Source organism: Anolis carolinensis, chromosome 2 (assembly GCF_035594765.1).
Source record: "Anolis carolinensis isolate JA03-04 chromosome 2, rAnoCar3.1.pri, whole genome shotgun sequence".
Lineage (NCBI taxonomy): Eukaryota > Metazoa > Chordata > Lepidosauria > Squamata > Dactyloidae > Anolis > Anolis carolinensis.
The window spans coordinates 6898256-6922139 of NC_085842.1; the positions used below are offsets into that span (position 1 = coordinate 6898256).

At 40.7% G+C, this 23884-nt stretch overlaps 1 protein-coding gene across 2 annotated transcripts; it reads left to right on the forward strand.

Moving 5' to 3' along the window:
* The first annotated feature begins 1440 nt into the window (after positions 1–1440).
* On the forward strand, positions 1441–23451 carry LOC107982516 (uncharacterized). 2 transcript variants are annotated; one of them, XM_016991911.2, is made up of 8 exons: positions 1443–1761; positions 6977–7063; positions 12168–12248; positions 15678–15755; positions 18231–18305; positions 18584–18664; positions 20319–20400; positions 21518–23451. In XM_016991911.2, the coding sequence occupies exons 1-8, from the start codon at positions 1680–1682 to the stop codon at positions 21591–21593; spliced, it is 642 nt and encodes a 213-aa protein (XP_016847400.1). In that variant the 5' UTR covers positions 1443–1679; the 3' UTR covers positions 21594–23451. The 2 variants fall into 2 exon arrangements, with proteins under 2 accessions (XP_016847401.1, XP_016847400.1); XM_016991912.2 differs by lacking the exon at positions 15678–15755 and having other exon boundaries at positions 1441–1761.
* Positions 23452–23884: the final 433 nt, after the last annotated feature.

Consider the following 23884-nt stretch of genomic DNA (forward strand, 5'->3'; position numbering starts at 1 on the left):
CAGACTACAAACAGAGGAACAACTATGTGGCCCAAATGATTCATTGGAACTTATGCCTCAAGTACCACCTGCCAGCAGCAAAGAACTGGTGGGATCACAAACCTGCAAAGGTTGTGGAAAATGAACACGCAAAGATACTGTGGGACTTCCGAATCCAGACTGACAAAGTTCTGGAACACAACACACCAGACATCACAGTTGTGGAAAAGAAAAAGGTTTGGATCATTGATGTCGCCATCCCAGGTGACAGTCGCATAGACGAAAAACAACAGGAAAAACTCAGCCGCTATCAGGACCTCAAGATTGAACTTCAAAGACTCTGGCAGAAACCAGTGCAGGTGGTCCCGGTGGTGATGGGCACATTGGGTGCCGTGCCAAAAGATCTCAGCCGGCATTTGGAAACAATAGACATTGACAAAATTACGATCTGCCAACTGCAAAAGGCCACCCTGCTGGGATCTGCACGCATCATCCGAAAATACATCACACAGTCCTAGACACTTGGGAAGTGTTCGACTTGTGGTTTTGTGATACGAAATCCAGCATATCTATCTTGTTTGCTGTGTCATAATAAAATAATAATAATAATAATAATAATAATAATAATAATAATAATAATAATAATAATACATCACACAGTCCTAGACACTTGGGAAGTGTTCGACTTGGGATTTTGTGATACGAAATCCAGCATATCTATCTTGTTTGCTGTGTCATATAATAATAATAATAATAATAATAATAATAATAATAATAATAATAATAATACATCACACCGTCCTAGACACTTGGGAAGTGTTCGACTTGGGATTTTGTGATACGAAATCCAGCATATCTATCTTGTTTGCTGTGTCATAATAAAATAATAATAATAACAATAACAATAACAATAACAATAATAATAATAATAATAATAATAATACATCACACAGTCCTAGACACTTGGGAAGTGTTCGACTTGTGGTTTTGTGAAACGAAATCCAGCATATCTATCTTGTTTGCTGTGTCATAATAAAATAATAATAATAATAATAATAATAATAATAATAATAATAATAGAGATCCTATAGAGAACACTGGTCTAGGCATTTATACGTCCTCCAGCATGGTCAAATTCCAACAGCATTGTGGTGAAGGACCTGGAAATTCCCTAATGCTCTCTCATGTTTGTTTGCTTTTTAAGTGCTTTATTATTAGTGATTTTTCCCACTTTTGTGGGCATCCCTTTGCCCCGGCAAATCTGGAGAGTGGACTGTATTTGGAAGGAACACAGCTAAGAAATATCAAATCCTGCAGGCTAACGTTCAGATAAAGGCTATAGCAGGTCACTCCTGAGAGCATTTCTTCCCTTTGACATCCTTTGGCACGTATCCAAACACATGCCCTAGTGTTGTGCTCTTGCTTCCCAGTTTCCAAGAAATCGTGGAGACACATTCCAACTTCCCCACCGGCTGTTTGGTTTCCTGACTCAGCCCACTTTTTTTGGAGAAAGAAGAAGTACACATGGAAACTCATTTTCACTTTCATTCGTTGTCCCTGGCAAAAGCAAAAGTGCACAGAATCTGCCTGCAGAGAAGCTGAGGCTGGGTGTATCCGTGGTGCGGGTTCGAGATAACCAACCGTGGACACCCTCTTCCTATTTATAGGACTGGGCATTGAGTTCCTGGCCGGGAGGAAAGATGGAGAATTCGCTCAGAGATCAGCTGAAATGCTATGGCCTCCTTTTCCTGAGTATCGCCGGTGTTTACGGACTTGCTTTGGGTGAGTTTGATGCACGACCCCAACTAAACAACACAGATCACGTCTTGCATCCAGTGTTGCTCTATTTTTGCCAATGTTTTGTGTGTCACCTGTGGACTGATGGGGAGTCAATTAATTTCATAAAGTTTTCTTAGGAAAGGAAGACTCAGAAGTAATTCGGTGAGTTCATCTGAAATGCTGTCTACACCCACTGGGATTCATTTGTGGTCTCCCGTCCAAGTACTAACCAATGCCGACCCTGCTTAGCTTCCAAGATCCGATTTCGTACTCTGTGTCTGTATCCTTGCCCAACAATTGCAGCACCATGAATTTCACCTGGTTTTACTCAGAGATGATTTTGTCAGTTCCTTCCTCTGAAAAAAAAAATATATTGTATATGCATATACAGTAGAGTCTCACTTATCCAACATTCACTTATCCAACGTTCTGGATTATCCAACACATTTTTGTAGTCAATGTTTTTAATACAGCGTGATATTTTGATGCTAAATCCGTAAATACAGCAATTACTACATAGCTTTGCTGTGTATTGAACTACTTTTTCTGTCAAATTTGTTGTTTAACATGATGTTTTGGTGCTTAATTTGTAAAATCATAACCTAATTTGATGTTTAATAGACTTTTCCTTAATGCCTCCTTATTATCCAACATATTCGCTTATCCAACATTCTGCCAGCCCGTTTATGTTGGATAAGTGAGACTCTACTGTAATATTAATAATATTATTTTGTGATACAATATACAGTAGAGTCTCACTTATCCAACAGAAACGGGCCGGCAGAATGTTGGATAAGCGAATATGATGGATAATAAGGAGGGATTAAAGAAAAGCCTATTAAACATCAAATTAGGTTATGATTTTACAAATTAAGCACCAAAACATTTGTTTAACAACAAATTTGATAGAAAAAGTAGTTCAATATGCAGTAATGCTATGTAGTAATTACTGTATTTACGAATTTAGCACCAAAATATCACGATGTATTGAAAACATTGACTACAAAAATGCGTTGGATAATCCAGAACGTTGGATAAGTGAGACTCTACTGTAATACTAATAATACAATATAATAAAATTAATTATATATTATATATTACATGTAATAATAATATTACAATATATAGATATAGTACAATATGGTAATTTATTGCCAGTATTGTGCTATACTAATAATATAATATTGTATGTAAATTTAATTTGTAAGCCGCTCTGAGTCCCCTTCGGGGTGAGAAGGGCGGGATATAAATGTATTAAATAAATAAAGAGCCCACAACACCTTGAATGTTGGGTTTGTGTGTTTTTCAGGCTGTATGGCCATGTTCCAGAAGCATTCTCTCCTGATGTTTTGCCCACATCTATTGCACGCATCCTCAGAAGTTGTGAGGTCCTAGTATCCGAGATCAGATGGGGTGGACTAGATGGCCCTTGGGAACCCTTCCAGCTCCATGATTGTTATATCTGGTGCCTTCATCCCTCTTCCTTTTATTCCTTTACTTTCCTATGATTTTCAAATATTTCATTTTTGGAAAGCAAAAGTTAAAACTTTTCCATTTATATAATGTTTGACTCTACTCTATGTGAGTTTCAATAGGGTTTTCCTTTTCCAGCAATGGCAATTTAAGCCCTTTTCAGGCTGAAGTTACCTGCCTCATGCAAAGATGCTGTGGTCCAAATCAAAAGTAACTTTCCCCAAACTGTGGGATACACTAGCACTGGGTTGTTGTATGTCTTTCGGGCTGTGTGGCCATGTTCCAGAAGTATTCTCTCCTGACGTTTCGCCCACATCTATGGCAGGCATCCTCAGAGGTTGTGAGGTATGGACTCTTTGGCAGAGAGGGTTAAAGACCTTGTAAAATGACAACTCCCGTATTTCCATAGTATTGAGCCATGGCAATTGAAAGTGGTATCGGACTGCACTAATTCTACAGTGTCGCTAAAGCATCATTCCCAGGCCCTTAAGAGCTGGTAATGATAATCAGTATGGGATCAAAGTTGAGTAACTCTGCAATATAAATAGAAAGGGAAACAGAGAGGGCTGGAAGGAAAGTAATACGGGTGAATCACCCGGCCATGATGGTGCCTTTTGCCTTGTGGAGGAAATCCCCAAGGATGTTTTCCTTCCAATGCAAGGAACAGAAGGGATTCCCCTAGAGCTGACAAGACTGGGGATTCTGGAACCTGCAGTCCATATAAAGCATTTCCTTGAGTCTTGGTTTTGTCCTTTGGATTGCTTTGAGGGAGAAAATAGTCAGATGATGGGCTTTTGCATTCCTCCACTGATGAGGAACTGAAAAATATGGATTTTTAAGACATATATTGTATGCACATTAGAAGCAGTGAAATGTAGAAAAATCAGACTCTCTCTGTGTTAGATTTTAGGGATGCACAAGCTGACAGGACAAGCTGGGAGAAGGGGGGCAGTTTTCTATACATTCCAGTGTGAATTGGTTCCTAGTACAGCTTGACAGGTCAAGAGTGGCCTCTTGATGGATCTCTCTTTTGGTGTCTGTGACTTACTACACGCTTTTAAGAGTGCTTAGATAGGAAAATGCTGATTGTGCATATTTATGTCCATGTATGTAAGCATGTGAAGTGACGTACTAATGACGAGATGTATGTAGAAGCATGTTCTTTGTCTGAAAATGTATAAAAGGCAAGTCAACGCCTTGATCGTCTCTCTGGTTTGCTTTTTGGAAGAGATTCCACTTCCAGGGACTCAGCTGAAATAATAAACCGGACGTTTTGGCCTCTCAAAAGGATCTCTCTTTGCGTTATCTCTCCCTTCATCTACAACACCACTTGAGCACAGATTGTACACCTTGCTGCTCTCTGCTGATTCTGTTTATAGAAACCATTATTTCTATGATGATTATTGTTGTGTTGTCAAAGGCTTTCATACCTCACAACCTCTGAGGATGCCTGCCATAGATGTGGGCGAAACGTCAGGAGAGAATACTTCTGGAACATGGCCATACAGCCCGAAAAACATACAACAACCCTATGATTATTATTCTCGTCTTTGCATTTATATTGTGTATAGTCATCTCTCCACATTCATGGAGATTGGGGGTCACAGGACCCCTTTGGAATTGAAAAACTGCAAATAATAAAAATTTAAAGGTTTTTTTTTTAACCTGAGAGAATACCTTTCCTGGAATAGGGGCCGGGCTGTGGCGCCGGCTGGTGAGCAGCTGCTGCAATAAATCACTCTGACCATGAGGTCATGACTTTGAGGCCAGCCCGTGGCGGGGTGAGCACCTGTCAATTAAAAATAAAAAATAGCCCCTGCTCGTTGCTGACCTAAGCAACCCGAAAGATAGTTGCATCTATCAAGTAGGAAATAAGGTACCACTTATAAAAGTGGGGAGGCAAGTTTAACTAATTTACGACGTTGGAATGAGGAAGTGCCGTACAGTGGATGATGAAGCAGCTGCTCCCCCCTGTGGCCAGAATCGAACATCCCCTCAGGAGAAGGTTAAATTGCCTCTGCGTCTGTCTGTCTCAGTCTCTGTTTGATGTGTATATGGGCACTGAATGTTTGCCCTATGTGTGTATAATGTGATTCGCCCTGAGTCCCCTTCGGGGTGAGAAAGAAGGGCGGGATATAAATACTGTAAATAAAATAAATAAATATCCAGTCTCTCCAATCACTCCATGGTCAATGTCCGCCAGATCATACTGGAGAACCTGGGATAATGTGTTGTCGAAGGCTTTCATGGCCGGGATCACAGGGTTGTTGTATGTTTTCTGGGCTGTATGGCTGTGTTCCAGAAGTATTCTCTCCTGACGTTTCGCCCACATCTATGGCAGGCATCCTCAGAGGGTGTGAGGTATCTGAGGACGTTGCCCAGGGGATGCCTGGGTGTTTTTACCATCCTTGTGGGAGGCTTCTCTCATGTCCCCGCATGGAGCTGGAGCTGATAGAGGGAGCTCATCCTCACTCTCCCCGGGTTGGATTCGAATCTGGCAGCCTTCGGGTCAGTAACCCAACCTTCAAGTCGCAAGGCTTTAACCCACTATGCCAGGGGTCCCCAAATTTTTAAAACAGGGGGCTAGTTCATGATCCTTCGGACCATTGGAGGGCTGGACTATAGTTGGCCGCCAAGCAATAATAATAATAATAATCATCATCATCATCATCATCATCGACTTGTGATTTTGTGATACGAAATCCAGCATATCTATCTTGTTTGCTGTATTATACAATGTTGTTGTGTCAATAATAATAAAGAGGGTTGGAAGAGACCCTTTGAGTAATTGAGTCCAACGCCCTTCTCCCTTTGTGCACCAAAAGCACAAGCAAAGCACCCCTGACAGATGGCCTCCCCGCCTCAATATTAATAAATAATAATAATAATAATAATAATAATAATAATAATAAAGGGGGTTGGAAGAGACCCTTTGAGTAATTGAGTCCAACCCCCTTCTCCCTTTGTGCACCAAAAGCACAAGCAAAGCATCCCTGACAGATGGCCTCCCCGCCTCAATATTAATAAATAATAATAATAAAGAGGGTTGGAAGAGACCTTTTGAGTAATTGAGTCCAACCCCCTTCTGCCTTTGTGCACCAAAATCACAAGCAAAGCATCCCTGACAGATGGCCTCCCCGCCTCAATATTAATAAATAATAATAATAATAATAATAATAATAATAAAGAGGGTTGGAAGAGACCCTTTGAGTAATTGAGTCCAACCCCCTTCTCCCTTTGTGCACCAAAAGCACAAGCAAAGCACCCCTGACAGATGGCCTCCCCGCCTCAATATTAATAAATAATAATAATAATAATAATAAAGAGGGTTGGAAGAGACCCTTTGGGTAATTGAGTCCAACCCCCTTCTCCCTTTGTGCACCAAAAGCACAAGCAAAGCACCCCTGACAGATGGCCTCCCCGCCTCAATATTAATAAATAATAATAATAATAATAATAATAATAATAATAATAATAATAATAATAAAGAGGTTTGGAAGAGACCCTTTGGGTCATTGAGTCCAACCCCCTTCTGCCCTTGTGCTATGGGGGCCGGATAAATGGCTTGGATGGGCCGCATGTGGCCCCCGGGCCTTAGTTTGGGGACCCCTGCACTATGCCATCGGGGGCTCCTACTTTAATGTGGTAGGATCCAGGGAAATGTCCATCTTTAGCTCAAGCAGAAGGATATCTCAGGTCAGCAGCCCTTCTCTTGGTGCTGATTTCTTTTTCCTCCTCATTTCAGCCTTGGTGCCTCTGGCAGTGCTTATCTACATGGTGATCATGGAAGTTCAATTCCTCCTCTTCCCAGGAATATTCTTCTCATACGTCAGTAAGTACATCCGTGGCTTTCCTGACTGAGTCTTTCTCCCTGGATTTTTCATTTCTTGCACTCCCTTTTACCCATTATGGCTTTTTTTTCTAGTCCTATCTTCTAATGATATGTCCAAAATATGACAGCTTCAGATTAGTCGTCTTGGCTTCTAGGGAAAGTGCTCTGGGGCTCATTCATTTGTCTTTCTAGCAGTCCAAAAATCTTCCTCCAGCACTACATTTCAATTGTGGTTTCTTCCCATCACTGTTTTTTTTTTATCATAACAGTATGTAGAAATTAGAAATCCGATTTGGAATTCTTAACTTGGTTGAAAATCTTAATTTTAGTACAGTAGAGTCTCACTTATCCAACACTCGCTTATCCAACGTTCTGGATTATCCAAGCCATTTTTGTAGTCAATGTTTTCAATACATCGTGATATTTTGGTGCTAAATTTGTAAATACAGTATTTACTACATAGCATTACTGCATATTGAACTACCTTTTCTGTCAAATTGGTTGTATAACATGATGTTTTGGTACTTAATTTGTAAAATCATCACCTAATTTGATGTTTAATAGGCTTCTCTTTAATCTCTCCTTATTATCCAACATATTCGCTTATCCAACGTTCTGCCGGCCCGTTTATGTTGGATAAGTGAGACTCTACTGTACATTAAAGTTGACTTCCTTCTATTGTGCGGTGCTTTGAAAATTAATCTTTTTATATCCATTTTACCCTTGTTTACCTTATTGCTTATTTTCTCCTTATTTACATGTTCTGGGGTGGTCCATTATTCAATCATTCTTCTCTAAACTATTTTCATATTATTATCTTGCATTTTTCTTTTTTTAAAAAATAGTTTTTGATTGATTCCCAATTTGTTTGTTTTCTTGGTTTTCCGTGGGTGTTTGATAATAGATATGTTAATTTATCCATGTTCATTATCAGTGGCTTTCCTGACTGAGTCTTTCTCCCTGGAGTTTGATTTTTCATTTCTTCCACTCCCTTTTACCCATTATGGCTTTTTTTTCTAGTCCTATCTTCTAATGATATGTCCAAAATATGACAGCTTCAGATTAGTCGTCTTGGCTTCTAGGGAAAGTGCTCTGGGGCTCATTCATTTGTCTTTCTAGCAGTCCAAAAATCTTCCTCCAGCACTACATTTCAATTGTGGTTTCTTCCCATCACTGTTTTTTTTTTATCATAACAGTATGTAGAAATTAGAAATCCGATTTGGAATTCTTAACTTGGTTGAAAATCTTAATTTTAGTACAGTAGAGTCTCACTTATCCAACACTCGCTTATCCAACGTTCTGGATTATCCAAGCCATTTTTGTAGTCAATGTTTTCAATACATCGTGATATTTTGGTGCTAAATTTGTAAATACAGTATTTACTACATAGCATTACTGCATATTGAACTACCTTTTCTGTCAAATTGGTTGTATAACATGATGTTTTGGTACTTAATTTGTAAAATCATCACCTAATTTGATGTTTAATAGGCTTCTCTTTAATCTCTCCTTATTATCCAACATATTCGCTTATCCAACGTTCTGCCGGCCCGTTTATGTTGGATAAGTGAGACTCTACTGTACATTAAAGTTGACTTCCTTCTATTGTGCGGTGCTTTGAAAATTAATCTTTTTATATCCATTTTACCCTTGTTTACCTTATTGCTTATTTTCTCCTTATTTACATGTTCTGGGGTGGTCCATTATTCAATCATTCTTCTCTAAACTATTTTCATATTATTATCTTGCATTTTTCTTTTTTTAAAAAATAGTTTTTGATTGATTCCCAATTTGTTTGTTTTCTTGGTTTTCCGTGGGTGTTTGATAATAGATATGTTAATTTATCCATGTTCATTATCAGTGGCTTTCCTGACTGAGTCTTTCTCCCTGGAGTTTGATTTTTCATTTCTTCCACTCCCTTTTACCCATTATGGCTTTTTTTTCTAGTCCTATCTTCTAATGATATGTCCAAAATATGACAGCTTCAGATTAGTCGTCCTGGCTTCTAGGGAAAGTGCTCTGGGGCTCATTCATTTGTCTTTCTAGCAGTCCAAAAATCTTCCTCCAGCACTACATTTCAATTGTGGTTTCTTCCCATCACTGTTTTTTTTTTTTTTTATCATAACAGAATGTAGAAATTAGAAATCCGATTTGGAATTCTTAACTTGGTTGAAAATCTTAATTTTAGTACAGTAGAGTCTCACTTATCCAACACTCGCTTATCCAACGTTCTGGATTATCCAACGCATTTTTGTAGTCAATGTTTTCAATACATCGTGATATTTTGGTGCTAAATTTGTAAATACAGTATTTACTACATAGCATTACTGCGTATTGAACTACTTTTTCTGTCAAATTTGTTGTCAACATGATGTTTTGGTGCTTAATTTGTAAAATCATAATGTAATTTGATTTTAATAGACTTTTCCTTAATCTCTCCTTATTATCCAACATATTTGCTTATCGAACATTCTGCCAGCCAGTTTATGTTGGATAAGTGAGACTCTACTGTACTTAATGATATGCTGCCCTACCATATCTTGAGGTGCATCTACATTGTAGAATGAATGCGGTTTGACTCACTTTAACTGCCGTGCTATGGAGTTCTGGGAGTTATAATTTGGCAAGGTACCAATTAGGCAGCGAAGACTAAAGGTCATGTAAAACTATAACTTTCAATAGCATTGAACCTTGAACCATGGCAATTAAAGTGTATCAGACTGTATTTCTTTTACAATGTAGATGGACTCGTACGAGGGTTGAATGAAAAGTAATGCCTCCACCTTCATTATTTGGGAATATTTTAATAAATCAAATGCAGAAATAATCCTTAGAAAGTGCTCTTTAACTACCACTATTCACTTTTCCACACAATCACCAGACAATTGGATACATTTCTGCCAACGATGAACAACGATGAAACCGTCACAGAAGAAGTCGACACTCTGTTTCTGCAACCGGCGTCTCACAGGACCCATTGTGCACAGATCTTCCGTTAGCCAAGCAAAGCAATCATGTGACCCACATGTTCTTGTGAAATGCCGATGATGCTTGACATTTCTCTCTGAGTGATACGACGATCGTCCTGAATCAATCTGTCAACCTTTTGCTTGTGAAACTCAGTGGTTGCTGTCACAGGACGTCCAACTCTTTGTTGGTCACGCAAGTCAGATCTTCCCACTCAACATCTTTAAACTTACTCACCCAATGACACACAGGACTCACATCAGCACAATCCCCATAAACAGCTTGCATTCTCTGATGAATCTCCTTTGGGGTGACACCTTCTGCTGTCAAGAATTCAGTGACTTCACATTGCTTAAGTCGCATTGACCAACCGTCTGCGCAGGGTTCCATACTTCGCACTTTAACAACACAACCGTTCAATGCTAAGGCTTCCCGCCAAATGGAACTGTAGAGGAGAGTCTACTGAACAAGCCAGCACCTGCTGCAGACCAGGACTGCCATCTGTTGAGGAGTTACGAAGGTGGAGGCATTACTTTTCATTCAACCCTCGTCATATTCCTTTGATTTGACTACAGTCTCCATTCTGATTTATGGCAACCATATGCGTGTCTGTCTATATACACTCACCCCTTGGCTCTCCACCTATTGTGGATTTGATTATGCTTGGATCTGATGAAAATGATCTTTCTAAGGATCTCCAGAGCCTCCATTACAACTCTGTGGTCAACTTCCAGCCAATGTTGACCATAGAGTGATCCTGGAGAACCGATATATTCAGAGGAAACTTTGCAGGTGCCGTCTTCTGTGGCTGAGAGAGTTTGATTTGCCCAAAGGGTTTTCTGTGACTGAGTGAAGATTTGAACCCCGATGTCGCCATCCCAGGTGACAGTCGCATTGACGAAAAACAACAGGAAAAACTCAGCCGCTATCAGGACCTCAAGATTGAACTTCAAGGACTCTGGCAGAAACCAGTGCAGGTGGTCCCGGTGGTGATGGGCACACTGGGTGCCGTGCCAAAAGATCTCAGCCAGCATTTGGAAACAATAGACATTGACAAAATTACGATCTGCCAACTGCAAAAGGCCACCCTGCTGGGATCTGCACGCATCATCCGAAAATACATCACACAGTCCTAGACACTTGGGAAGTGTTGGACTTGTGATTTTGTGATATGAAATCCAGCATGTCTATCTTGTTTGCTGTGTCATACAATGTCGTTGTGTCAATAATATAATAATAATGTTTGTTTTCCTTTCTTAAATGAGACTCAAAGTATTTAACACCCCGGTAATGACAAGATTTGTATGCGTACACAAACACATGACAAAAGCCAGCATGGTGTAAGTGGTTCGAGATCTTTTGGCACAGCACCCAGTGTGCCCATCACCACCGGGACCACCTGCACTGGTTTCTGCCAGAGTCTTTGAAGTTCAATCTTGAGGTCCTGATAGCGGCTGCGTTGTTCCTGTTGTTTTTCGTCAATGTGACTGTCAGCTGGGATGGCAACATCAATGATCCAAACCTTTTTCTTTTCCACAACTGTGATGTCTGGTGTGTTGTGTCCCAGAACTTTGTCTGTCTGGATTCGGAAGTCCCACAGTATCTTTGCGTGTTCATTTTCCAATACTTTTGCAGGTTTGTGATCCCACCAGTTCTTTACTGCTGGGAGGTGGTACTTGAGGCATAAGTTCCAATGAATCATTTGGGCCACATAGTTGTGCCTCTGTTTGTAGTCTGTCTGTGCGATTTTCTTACAGCAGCTGAGGAGATGATCCATGGTTTCGTCGGTTTCCTTGCACAGTCTGCATTTTGGGTCATCGGCTGATTTTTCGATCTTGGCCTGAATGGCCTTTGTCCTGATGGCTTGCTCCTGGGCTGCAAGGATCAGGCCTTCTGTCTCCTTCTTCAGGGTCCCATTCGTGAGCCAGAGCCAGGTCTTCTCCTTATCAGCTTTTCCTTCAATTTTGTCAAGGAACTTTCCATGCAATGTTTTGTTGTGCCAGCTGTCAGCTCTAGTTTGTAGTGTGGTTTTCTTGTACTGATTTTTTGTCTGTTGTGCTGTGAGGAGTTTCTGATTTTTATTATTGTTGTTGTTGTTATTTTCCTTCTATCACCTGCTTTTTCCCACTCCTTTCAGCCTCGTGGTATAACGAAAGGTCCATCCATATCAAAGACCTCTTGGGAAGCATTGTTCTTCTTCTGCTTGCAGCTGGACTAAGTAAGTAAACTTAGACCAAAGAATCAAACAGTTGGAAAGGACACCCAGGGGCCATCCAGGCCAATCCAGGACTATTAGGGGTGTATTTGCACTGTAGAAACAATGCAGTTTTGTGGTGAATTTAAGCTAGGACCGTGGATAAAAAGATCTGTACCTGGTGAGTGTATGCTAAACTGAAAGGGTCAAGACAGAGAAATAACTCACCAGGTTGAAAACAAGCCACAGAGATTTATTAAAATTCAGCCAAAAAGGATGCAAGTACAGCAATTTGCTTCAAAATATTCAAGCATAAACAAACAGAGAAAGCAAGACGTTTGACAGCTATTCAAACCTCCCGCTCCCTCCGGATTGGCCAAAAAGGGGGCCGGTCTGGATCCACACCCTGATTGGCTGGAAACTGTGATGATATCAATGAGTTATCGAAGGCTTTCATGGCCGGGATCACAGGGTTGTTGTATGTTTTCCGGGCTGTATGGCCATATTCCAAAAGTAGTCTTTCCTGACGTTTCGCCCACATCTATGGCAGGCATCATCACAACCTCTGAGGATGCCTGCCATAGATGTGGGCAAAACGTCAGGAGAGAATGCTTCTGGAACATGGCCATACAGCCCGGAAAACATACAACAACCCTGTGCTGATATCACCTTTGCTGGGGAAATAACAACTGGAGATTGGCTGGTGAGAGAACAATCAGCTGTTGTGATGCCTCCCTGGGAGAAGGCATAATCCAGAGAGACAATGTGAGTGAGATCTCAATAAGCTTTTGGTTAATTCAACTGTCTAGTTCTGTGTTGGCCAAAGATAAGAGCTTCAGAAAACCAAGGTGAGAGGCTCCTAGAACAAAGAGCTTGACTGTCAATAAAGGAGTTTCACAAATGCACACACCCCAAGTTTCTGTTTTCTCGGGAAGCAATCTCTCAGCCTTGGGTGAATCATGTTGTACAAGCAGTCTTTGCTTATCTGGGCTGGCATGGGAAATCACCTGTCTTGGAACAATTGATTCAGTGATGATCTGTTTTGGGAAACAGCCAGAGGGGTTTGTCCAGCCTTCCTGTTACCAAGTGATTATCTCAGCGGGGTTATGGAGAGGTGACTATCACTGGGCTATATCTTGATACATCTATATATATAAAAGGGTAATGAAATTTCGGCCTAGGACAAAACAACAAAACTACACATGCCAGAAACACTAAAATTGGCAGCACAACCCCTCATCCATGCCTCTACGTTCATACAACAAACAGCTCCAGCTACTCCAGAAAACGGCCAGGCTTTGAGACTGCAAGGCTATTCACTGCTATTCCACCTGGCCAACAAAGGATTCCCATAAGCCACAGCAACGCGTGGCCGGGCAAAGCTAGTTTTATATATAAGAAATAGATACAGTACACGGAAAAATACAAGTTACAAAGAAAGTCAAGAAAAATAGATACAATTTATTGAAGGCTTAGAAACCATAAAATCTTTGTGGAGTGAACCTCCCACTGGTGCACTCCCAATCTGATGCTTCAAACTCGCGAAAGTCCAAAAAAGATTTTTTAAAAAATAGGAATAAAATCATATATTTATTACAGAGCCCTTGGTGAACTATAAGTCTTCCAGGAGAGAGGGTATAGTAGCCCAACAACAGGTTTGACTCCACTTGAATTGCCCTGGCTATGGAAGCATGGGAGCTGTAGTTTGGTGAGGCACCAGCAGAGAAGGCCAAAGACTATAAAACTAAAGCTCCCATAACTTCCATACAATTGAATCATGACAGTTAAAATGGGGTCAAACTATTAATTCTACAATAGAAATACAGTCTTGGAGGTGGCCATCTAAACACTGTTTAAAGAATTTGCAAGGCACTGCTATCTATGGAGTGGTATTATTCCTAATTTGGCATTGAATCCTCATCCAGGTAGCCATATTAAATTTTTTAGATTTCATATCGTTTTAGATCAAAGCTCAGCAAACTTCCATTTCATTTTTGACTACAGCTCCTAGATTCCTCCACTAGCCAGCACAAACAGGTGCGGGGCTGAGGGGCAGATACATAACCTTAGCAGCGCAGCAGTAGTTGGATGGAATCAGTGGAGCTCAGAACGAAGAGACACTCAGAGACGTTGGTAAAACTATTTACAAAGTTTTACTGTATCAACACAAACAGACTAACAGACTGAAATGGCAGACAAGGGCATGAGGCAATGAGACAAAGAGAGTTCCGGAGGTTGTAGAGAAAATGACTTTTATTCTCAGTGGCCAGTGAGAATACAGCAATAAAGAAAAAGACCTTCCCCTGTCATCAGGAAAGCGAAGGTACGGGAACAGAGAATCACAGGTTCTTATATACCCTTTTCCCTCCATTTACTGCGTCACACAGGTATTATCAATCACCAATTAGTGTCAAAAAAAAAGTCTTACTGGGCACTTAACTAAAAGCTATCTTTGCATTTTCCTAAAATATAGACTACTTTCAAGACCTCTGACCCTCCATTAGCCTTATCTTTGGAATTCTCGTCTCATCCATTAGGGGTTCTCATCAGTTAAGGAGAATCCCAGTTATCTCAGCTGTCAGAGACCTATTAGCACTCCCCTCATGGCGCTAGATCTTAACTTGACATCCCAAAAAGCCTTAATTTGTCTTTTGTCCATTAGCTTATCCATTCTTGTTGACACTTAACATATGTCTCTAGCACTCGAGTGAACTTTGGTCTGCTAGGGGTAGACAGTTATTTTGCTGAGCAGAGTGTATTTTTAAGGCTAGCACACAATCTGCTGGTGATTACATATTTTCTTATATCTATTTCTTTAGCATGATTACATTCAATATATGGTTTCCAATACAAGTATTATATTTTCCCAATACACCTTCATCAAGACGACAGATGAACACAGGACTTGACTCAAACTCTATGCAGACAGAACTCAACTGAACTGACACAATCAATATGCACATACACTTGTGTCTGGATACTCCCTAGTTCCAGCCACACAACAAGGTCATCATAGCTTCTTGGCAATTAACTCTTTCCACACTATGGTGCATTCTGGATGATGCAATCAATTGCAATACAAGCATGGCACAAATTGCATTTAAACACTATCAATACACAAATCCCACATTAACATAACCACACTTAAAGTCAGAGCATTTCAGAATGGTTAGAGGTATACAATAGCCTGAGAGCACATCCAGTCCAACCCACTTCTTCCATGAAGAAAATACACAATCCAATCCCTCCCGACAGATGGTCACCCAGTCTCTGCTTAAACCCTCCAGAGACTCCCATTCCACTATGATACATTTCTTTTCATCATGAAGTTCTTCCTAATATTAAGCAGAATCTCGTTTCCTGGAGCTAGAATCCATTTCGAATCCAGTAATCAGAAGAATGTCCAAGGTTTGTCATTTCCTTGTGGTCATATTTTTCTTCTCTCCATTTCAGTTTTGGAGTCTAGTGAAGAGCTCACTGTTGCTCATAAAATATTTGTTATTGGCTCCCTTGTCATCAAATTGTATATCGGTAAGTAAAATATGAATGTATCTGGCATCTTGGAAGGATTGGATATTACTTGTGAGGGCATTGGGGCAAGAACAATTTGCATGATTGGAGCAGACTTCCCAAAAATATTCTTCCCCCTTTCTCTCCAGACACAGTGTTAGTCACTTTAGGTCTCCTTTTAGAGAGATAAAGCAGGGTAGAAATTAATAATAATAAGATGACGAATATAGGATTAAATGTGTTCCTTTACATGCCTTTCCTAACCTTGGTATGTGGTTTGATGCACTATGGTGAGCCGCTTTATATACATTGGTCTGCATCCAATTTCAGGGATCCCATCAGGTCCGCTGGCTTTGTTTTTTGTTTTTGTAGTTGACTGATGGCTTTGCTGACTTCAAACTAGGGTAGATTTAATATTTTAAAAATCAGTTAAATGTTAATTTTAAAAAGGATGTTAACAGCCACTGAAAATAATCCAAAACATGTACCTCCAGAAATTGTGCAGACCCAAGTGTAAACACACAATTTTTTTTTATTTTGTTGGAAATGGCAACCTTCTTCAAGCCTCCTATACTACTTATTTGTTACGTATGTAATTGAGATTGCTAACTATATTGTATGTATATATTGCTATGCAGTTTTCTCTTAACTCTATGTTGTTTGAGGTTGTGGGAGGGACTACAGATCTGAGACTTCAGGCTGAGACTCCATTTTGGAAGCCATTTTTAACCTCAGAATCTGTGTGTGATAGAGTTTACCTCAGAAGCAGTACAGTTTAGAAGTTGGTTAGTGTCAGTGTGTTGCAGTGTATAGTTAGTCTTTATTGAGTTAATGTTCTGTAATATATTAGACTGAAGAGAATGTTAGTCAGTATGCAACAAAGAAGAGAGCATGAGTATATATTTATGGGAAAGTAATGTTTTTGGGGCAACTGAAATAACACTTCTGAAGATCTGCTATATATTTTGTGCATTGGCATATCTTTGTTCCTAACAGTTCAAAGAAATAACTAGGGACATCAGTCTAACAACTGAGAAACCTAAATTGCCTTGCATGAATACTAGTGGATATTTGCCACCAAGGAGAAGATTAACTCAAGAGAGTTTTAACTCTTCTCAAGAAGATCATCCTTTACAAAAGGTTATGATTATTCCAAATAGTGTGAATGCCAATTGATCTCCAAAAAGCGTCATGCTTCCAAATGGCTATGGAGAATCATGGTTTTATAAAAGGTTATGATCTCTAAAAGTTATGCCTTTCCAAAATATTTCATATATACCTTATACACGTAGCCTGCTGGTAACCTTATATAACATTTTGAATAGTTTTGTGCATGACATAAAGTCTGCAACAGAAAGATGTCACTATCTCAACCACCCAGATGAACAGTTTCAGTTTTTGGAATTTTGGATAAGGAAAGCTCAACATTTAATATATGTCAATAAGTACATCTAAAGTGGGTAAATTTGCAGCCCTTCAAGACTGGATTCTGGAAATGTTTCTCTCTCATTTTTTTGGACAACAAACAATTCCAAGCACCTATCAAACAGCATGACTGGGAGGTTTCTGGAGTTGTGATCCCAAAATGCTACTTTGTCGCACCTCAGAATAGTTCACCTTGCTATAGATACCAATCACACACGGGAGATTGTCTTTTGTAGTTTTATTGAGCAAAAGCAGATATAAATCAAAGCAGGCAGTAAAAAATCAATAGAAATCCAATAGTTCATAAGCCATAATAATCCGTAAGTCCATTAGCCAAAACAGCAAACGATAGATCCCAAAGAACAAAGGCACAAGGTTTCCAAGATCCAGGAACAGAAATCTTCTCTAGGCATGAAGCAGAAACATCCACACAGATGAAGCGAGAATTTGCTTTGACAAAAATCTATTCCCCAACACACACTTTTAAAAGCACCCTAGAAAGGCATTTCTCTTTCCTGTGGAGGCCTCTCGCTTACTCGCCAATCTCACACTCCTACGAGGGTGAACTCCTTTCCATAACAGCCAGTCCGCCCTAGATAATTCAAGGTCTTCATTATCTAGCACCTGAACCGGAGCTTGGGCTTGAGACATCTCCTGCTCATTAATTCCCATGGGAATGTCATGCTGGCTGTTATCTATGGTCTGTGGGGTCAACAGTTCATTCTGCTCAAGCTGCAGTTCTCGAGCCTCTGAATCAGCCTGTATGATTCCCACGCCATCCTCCTGAAATTCATCCTGCATCCCCTCATCTAGCTCTTATCTCTGAAACCCAGAAATCCCTTCTTAATCCTCACTCTGGCTATGCTGTGGCTGAGTCACAACACACTTTGAGACTCGTTTTAAGAGAGAAAAATGGGCTAATAGCAACAACAATAAACAACAATTAAGATTTGGCTTCAGTCTTTTCTTGGATTTATTTGTCCCACTATTAGAATATTTTCCATACACATACATTAGACTTAGGATTCGTTTCATGATCTCATTTCTTTTTGCTTTCCTTGTGACTTGTAGCACCCCTCGTATGTCATTTGTTGGAGGCAGAGGTTTTCAGCAGTTTCAGGGACAGAGTTTTCTGCTTTCCGATCTGTAAGTAAACTGTGATTGCTTTTTATTGGGGGGAGATATGAGGTGGATGACGATGAAATGGTCAAGGGTTATGGGCCCAGCACGCTTCCGCTGCGCAGTGGAGATAAGAGCTGATCATCTGTTTCTTAAGGAGGCTGTGTTATCCTTTGGCTAAACTAATCCTGATCTGAAAGGACTGCAAATGCACTATCAAGAATATTTCCTCTTCCCCCCCTAACACAGGGAAGCTGTTTAGAAAAAGACTCACTTTCATCATTTCTTTCCCCTCCCCATTTCAGACTTAATCTCCAGTGACCGTCTCGTTCTTGAAGTTGTGATTTTCGTCTTGCTTCTGATAGGAACGTGCACCTTGTACTGCAGTAAGTGAGCTATAAATGTGTTTCCTGGGTCCGGTTTACTGCAAAGGTGGGTCTTGGAGAAGGTGTAGCATCTATGGGCAAGGCATCCTTGAAACAGAGGTGTTCAATGGGATTTTCCTGGTAGCAACTAAATTTAATGTCCATTCAGAGAGAAAGGGCTCCATAGCTGGTGTCGGGAGGGCAGAGCAAAACTTGGCCATTAGGGATGTGTACCTAAGTGTTTAAAAGAATTGCACAATGTATTGAACTGCTTTTTCTGTCGATTTGTTGTAAAGCATGATGTTTGGTGCTTAATCTGCAAAATCATAATGTCATTTGATGTTTAATAGGCTTTTCCTTAATCCCTCCTTATTATCCAACATTTTCGCTTATCCAACGTTCTGCCGGCCCATTTATGTTGGATAAGTGAGACTCTACTGTATTTAATCATGCTAGAAGCAACTTGTTCCCTTCGTAGAATCACAGAATAGAGTAATAGAATCACAGAGTTGAAAGAGATTGGAGCATTTTTGGGGATCCATCTCTCATATTCTTTGTTTGAATTATCATCTGGCAGACAGTACAGGTGACAAAGATAAGGACAAACAGACTGAGAGATACTTTTATCCGAGAGCTGTCACTATATTGCACTCTGTGGTTTCACATTGATGTGGCATTGGGGGCTGTGTGGTGGTGGTGGGAGTGTGTTGTTTTGTGATGCGTGCTGGGGAAGGCATTTAATTTCATTGTTCAATAGCATAATGATAAAAAAAGTTATTCAATTCAATCACAAGAGCCTGCCTGGCCTCTTCAGCTCAATTGATAGCTCTTTTAAGGTCTAGACCAAAAACCAGTAAGGTCTAGACCAAAACCTGTAAATCCACACACCGAAACAAGGAGTACACCCGGGATACCTTGTTGTACCTTGGTCACCGTGTAGAATACCGACATTTATTCAGGTTGGGGATAAGTTGTACCTTTATATTGTGTATATAAGCAATAAATCTATCGTATGATAACACATTTGATGTTTCAAAAGTAACAACATAATGCTTTGTGTATCTTAGTTATATATATCTGTGTTCCAAATATATTGCAGCTGGTTAGTAGCCAGCTGTAATAAATCACTAGTGACCAAGCTGTCATGAGTTCGAAGCCAGCCCGCGTTGGATTGAGCACCCGACCATTAAAAATAGCCCAGCCCATTGTTGACCTAAGCAACCCAAAAGACAGTGCATCTGTCAAGTAGGAAATTGGTACCGCTTATGCGGGGAGGCTAATTTAACTAATTTACAATACCATAAAAATTGTCCAGCAGTGTGTGGAAAAGAATGAGGAAGTAATCCATCAAGGACTCAGTGTCACAGTGGATGACAAAGCAGCAGCTCCCCCTGTGGCCGACATCGAGCACATCCTCATGAAGCCTTGAAGCTGGAAAAAGTTAAATTGTGTCTTCGTCTCTGTCTCTGTCTGTATGTCATATGGCATTGAATGTTTGCCATGTATATGTACATTGTGATCCGCCCTGAGTCCCCTTCAGGGTGAGAAGGGTGGAATATAAATACTGTAAATGAATAAAATAAATAAGATTATTAGGGTGTTTTTTGGGTGGCGGGTGCTGATCTTTCTTCCCATTTAATTGTATTGCTTATCTTCTTTTCCATTTAATTTTTAGCATCCTCTCCAGGACATAACAGTGGGAGTCTTTTCTTATGGGCAATGGCTTCCATCCTGCTGATGGCTCGGATTGCGTGCCTGTAAGTTATGTTTTAATGTATTTGCAAGGGCTGCAGCCTAAAAAATAATATGGGATTCATAACATTATTCTCTCCATTCCAAAAATGATGTGTGTGTTGCACCCCAGCAAAGGTCCACCTTGCTCTCAACACACACCACGGAGACAGATTTGGTATAAACAGTTTATTGGTAAAAAGGTGGCAAAAAGTAAGGCGAAAATGCAATAAGAAAATGCAATAATCAAAATATGATCCAATGTCTCAGGAAACAGTAAGTAAATCCCTAGAGGGCAAGGCTTAAAACAGGAACATGATCTTCAAAGCAGAATCCAAATTACATGATACAAACGGGAACATGAAGGCAAGAATACTTTCCCAAAAAACATAGGCAAAACCTGAACTAGGACTTGAGGCTTGAAACAGGAACAAAGCAGGAGATCTTGCTCTAAAAAAAAGCAAAGTTGCTTGATCTGAAAGGCTGTCCTCACATCTGCTCTATTTACCCATTTTTGCAAGACATGAACACATTTCTTTGACCTTGGGTTCCCAGCCTTTTGGCAGCAATCCTTGGAGAATGCCTGAGGAGTCCAGTTCTTAGAAGCAACCTCGCATTTCTGTCTAATTGCACTCCCTCATTATCACTATCTGAAAGTGAAACTCCTGGCTGTTGTTGACTCTCCTGACTGCCCTCCTCCAGTTCTGAAAGCTGTGAAGGGTCATGCTGATCTGAAGCGTCTCCTATCTCATCTTGGCCTGCTTGTTGATCTTGGCTCCCTGCCTGAGTCTCCTGCTGCTCAGACTGTACATTTTCAGACTGTGAAACCCCAAATCCTCCTCCATCATCAGGCTGAGCCACAACAGTGTGTGCTTCTCTGTCTCATTTTCTGTTCCCTTCTAATGAGAATAACTTATAAGCAGCTACACATTTGGAAGTCTAACTTTTGCAGATTTTATTGATATGGTCTCTTGAGGTTCTCCAACAGAGTCACAGGAGGAATTTCCTGGAGACATGTTCTCTCAGGTTAAAAAATAAAAACAATGCATTTTCTCTTGCACTCTTAACCCATTGCCCCTAATCCCTGAGAGACTACTGCGATTCACAATGCCAAATGTTATTCCTTTTTTCATCCCTATGCAGGGAAAACCATGTGAATGTCAGGAGTGTTGACAGAACTTCAAGCACAGCCTCATTTCAGACGGAGCCTGAACACTGATGAAGAACATTTTATTAAACAACTGTTGATCAGAAGCCGCCCTTTGCATCTTACCTTGCAAAGCACTGCTTCTGTTCCTCTCCACAAGAAGACCCTTACAACTACTACGCGTTACCTTGGAGTGTTAGCAAGGGCCATGTTTTGTTCTGACTCTTCCAAGGGCCCCTGTGCCTATTTACTTATGTCAAGGACTGTTGCACTTCTTGCTGGGCTAGCACAGCGTGTTAAACTGCCTGCTATAGAAGGTTGGCAGTTCAAGCCTGGGTTGGGGTGAGCTCCCACCTCATCTAGCAATTCAAAAATAACAATGTAAGTAGATAAATAGGTACTGCTTTGGCGGGGAGGTAAAAAGGTGCCCTGAAAAAACATGCCGGCAAAAATCTGATCAGGAAAGGCATCCATGGATGTCAGGCTCCTTGGCATGGAAAATGAAACAACAGCGCCTTCCCATGGCCAAGTCAAGCACAGCCGGATACTGGAGATGAAAAGAGGGAAGCCTTGCCTCTGTTTATGTTTTGTCTGTCTTTGTCAATTGTATAACAGCACTGAATGTTTGCCATATATATACCTGTAAGTCGCTCTGAGTCCCCTTGGGAGATAGAGCAGAATATATGTGCTGGTACGGCTGTACCAGAAGCTCCAGCTTTATTTTCTTTCTGCTAATGCTTGCAGTCATAGGGCAGGCCGTCTGTCCATCATCATTAAGTTTGGTTCCGCCCCTTGTTCAGGGCTCTGGGAGGGAAGGAGCCATTTTTAAGTCTGTCTTACTTAAGGAAGCTAAGCTATAGGACGTAGACCAGCTCGTCCTGTAGAAAAGCTTCATATCTCAAGAACATCCGGGGATATAGAACATCCGAGGAATCAGAAACAGAAATTCCAGGGGAAAGATCCCAAAGGTTCTGGCTAAGAGCTCACAGCCTCTCAACCTCACAGCTCCTGAGGGATACAGCCCTAAAGTTTCCAAATAAACCTCGGAGAGGGAACAGCACCAGAGATCCATGGAACCCCAGCTGAAACATTTGCAAGCCTTGGTTGGTAGGTCCACTCGATACCCAGACACATTTGGAATCGGTAGTGGGTCCCACATCAGCTAGGCCCATATGATAGACAGCCTGGAAGAGGTTATAAGAGGATTTTCTGCTTATAGAGAAAGCACAGTTATCCAAAGCCAATTGTCTGTCCCCTGGGGACAAGACAGAAAAGACCAACAGTTTATTAAGGAAACCTTGAAGTGCTATTTACAATAATAAAGACTTTGTTATCTCATTAAAGACTCAAAGGACTATCCCTTTCAGGAAAATCCTCAAGAACCTCTCTTTGAGGCACCCTGGCTTCCCGCTGGGCATAAAGTATACGTCCTATACCAAGACAATAGTTACAGGCCCAGCGCGTGACAGAACATGCACTTCTTGCTGGGCTAGCACAGCGGGTTAAACTGCCTGCTATAGAAGAACCTGCCGACCGGAAGGTTGGCAGTTCAAGCCTGGGTTGGGGTGAGCTCCCACCTCACCTAGCAGTTCAAAAATAACTATGTAAGTAGATAAATAGGTACTGCTTTGGCGGGGAGGTAAAAAGGCGCCCTGAAAAAACATGCCAGCAAAAATACAACCAGGAAATGTGTCCATGGATGACAGACTCCTCGGCATGGGAAATGAAACAACAGCACCTTCCCATGACCGAGTCAAGCACAGCCGGATACTGGAGATGAAAAGAGGGAAGCCTTGCCTCTGTTTATGTTTTGTCTGTCTTTGTCAATTGTATAACAGCACTGAATGTTTGCCATATATGTACCTGTAATTCGCTCTGAGTCCCCTCGGGGAGATAGAACAGAATATACATAAAGTATATTATTATTGTTGTTGTTTTTGTTGTTGTTTTTGTTCCTGTTCTGCATCTCCACTGATGCCGGAGAAAACTTTGGACTGATTTCATTGCACCCAACATACAGAACAGTTACTCTCACTTTCCCCTAAATATCTGCCTCTTATGTTTGGGAACTGACCTTCTCTTTAGAGATGTTTTCTGTATGTTTGTCATCCCAGATCCAAGAAAAGTAATATGTTTAAGAGTAGATATGTGGCTATCAAGTTGCTAGATCTTCTCTTCCAAGAGAGCCACTAACTTGCACATGTTGCAGCTGCATACCATCTACCCATATCCTGTGTCAAGAACACAAACAGACATTATTTGTGTTAAGGTTTCCATAACTCATATAAAGTTCTTTATACTTCCTTCCTTGCTTCCATGCTGGGCTTCTTTCTCATGCAGATAAACAGCTTCACTCCCACACA

Excerpts from the sequence above, each read along its gene's own strand:
- LOC107982516 (XM_016991911.2), top strand. The coding sequence starts at position 1,680 with ATGGAGAATTCGCTCAGAGATCAGCTGAAATGCTATGGCCTCCTTTTC. Across the intron at positions 18,306-18,583 it reads AGTTTTCTGCTTTCCGATCT|ACTTAATCTCCAGTGACCGT; the intron begins GTAAGTAAACTG and ends TCCCCATTTCAG. Across the intron at positions 18,665-20,318 it reads AACGTGCACCTTGTACTGCA|CATCCTCTCCAGGACATAAC; the intron begins GTAAGTGAGCTA and ends TTTAATTTTTAG.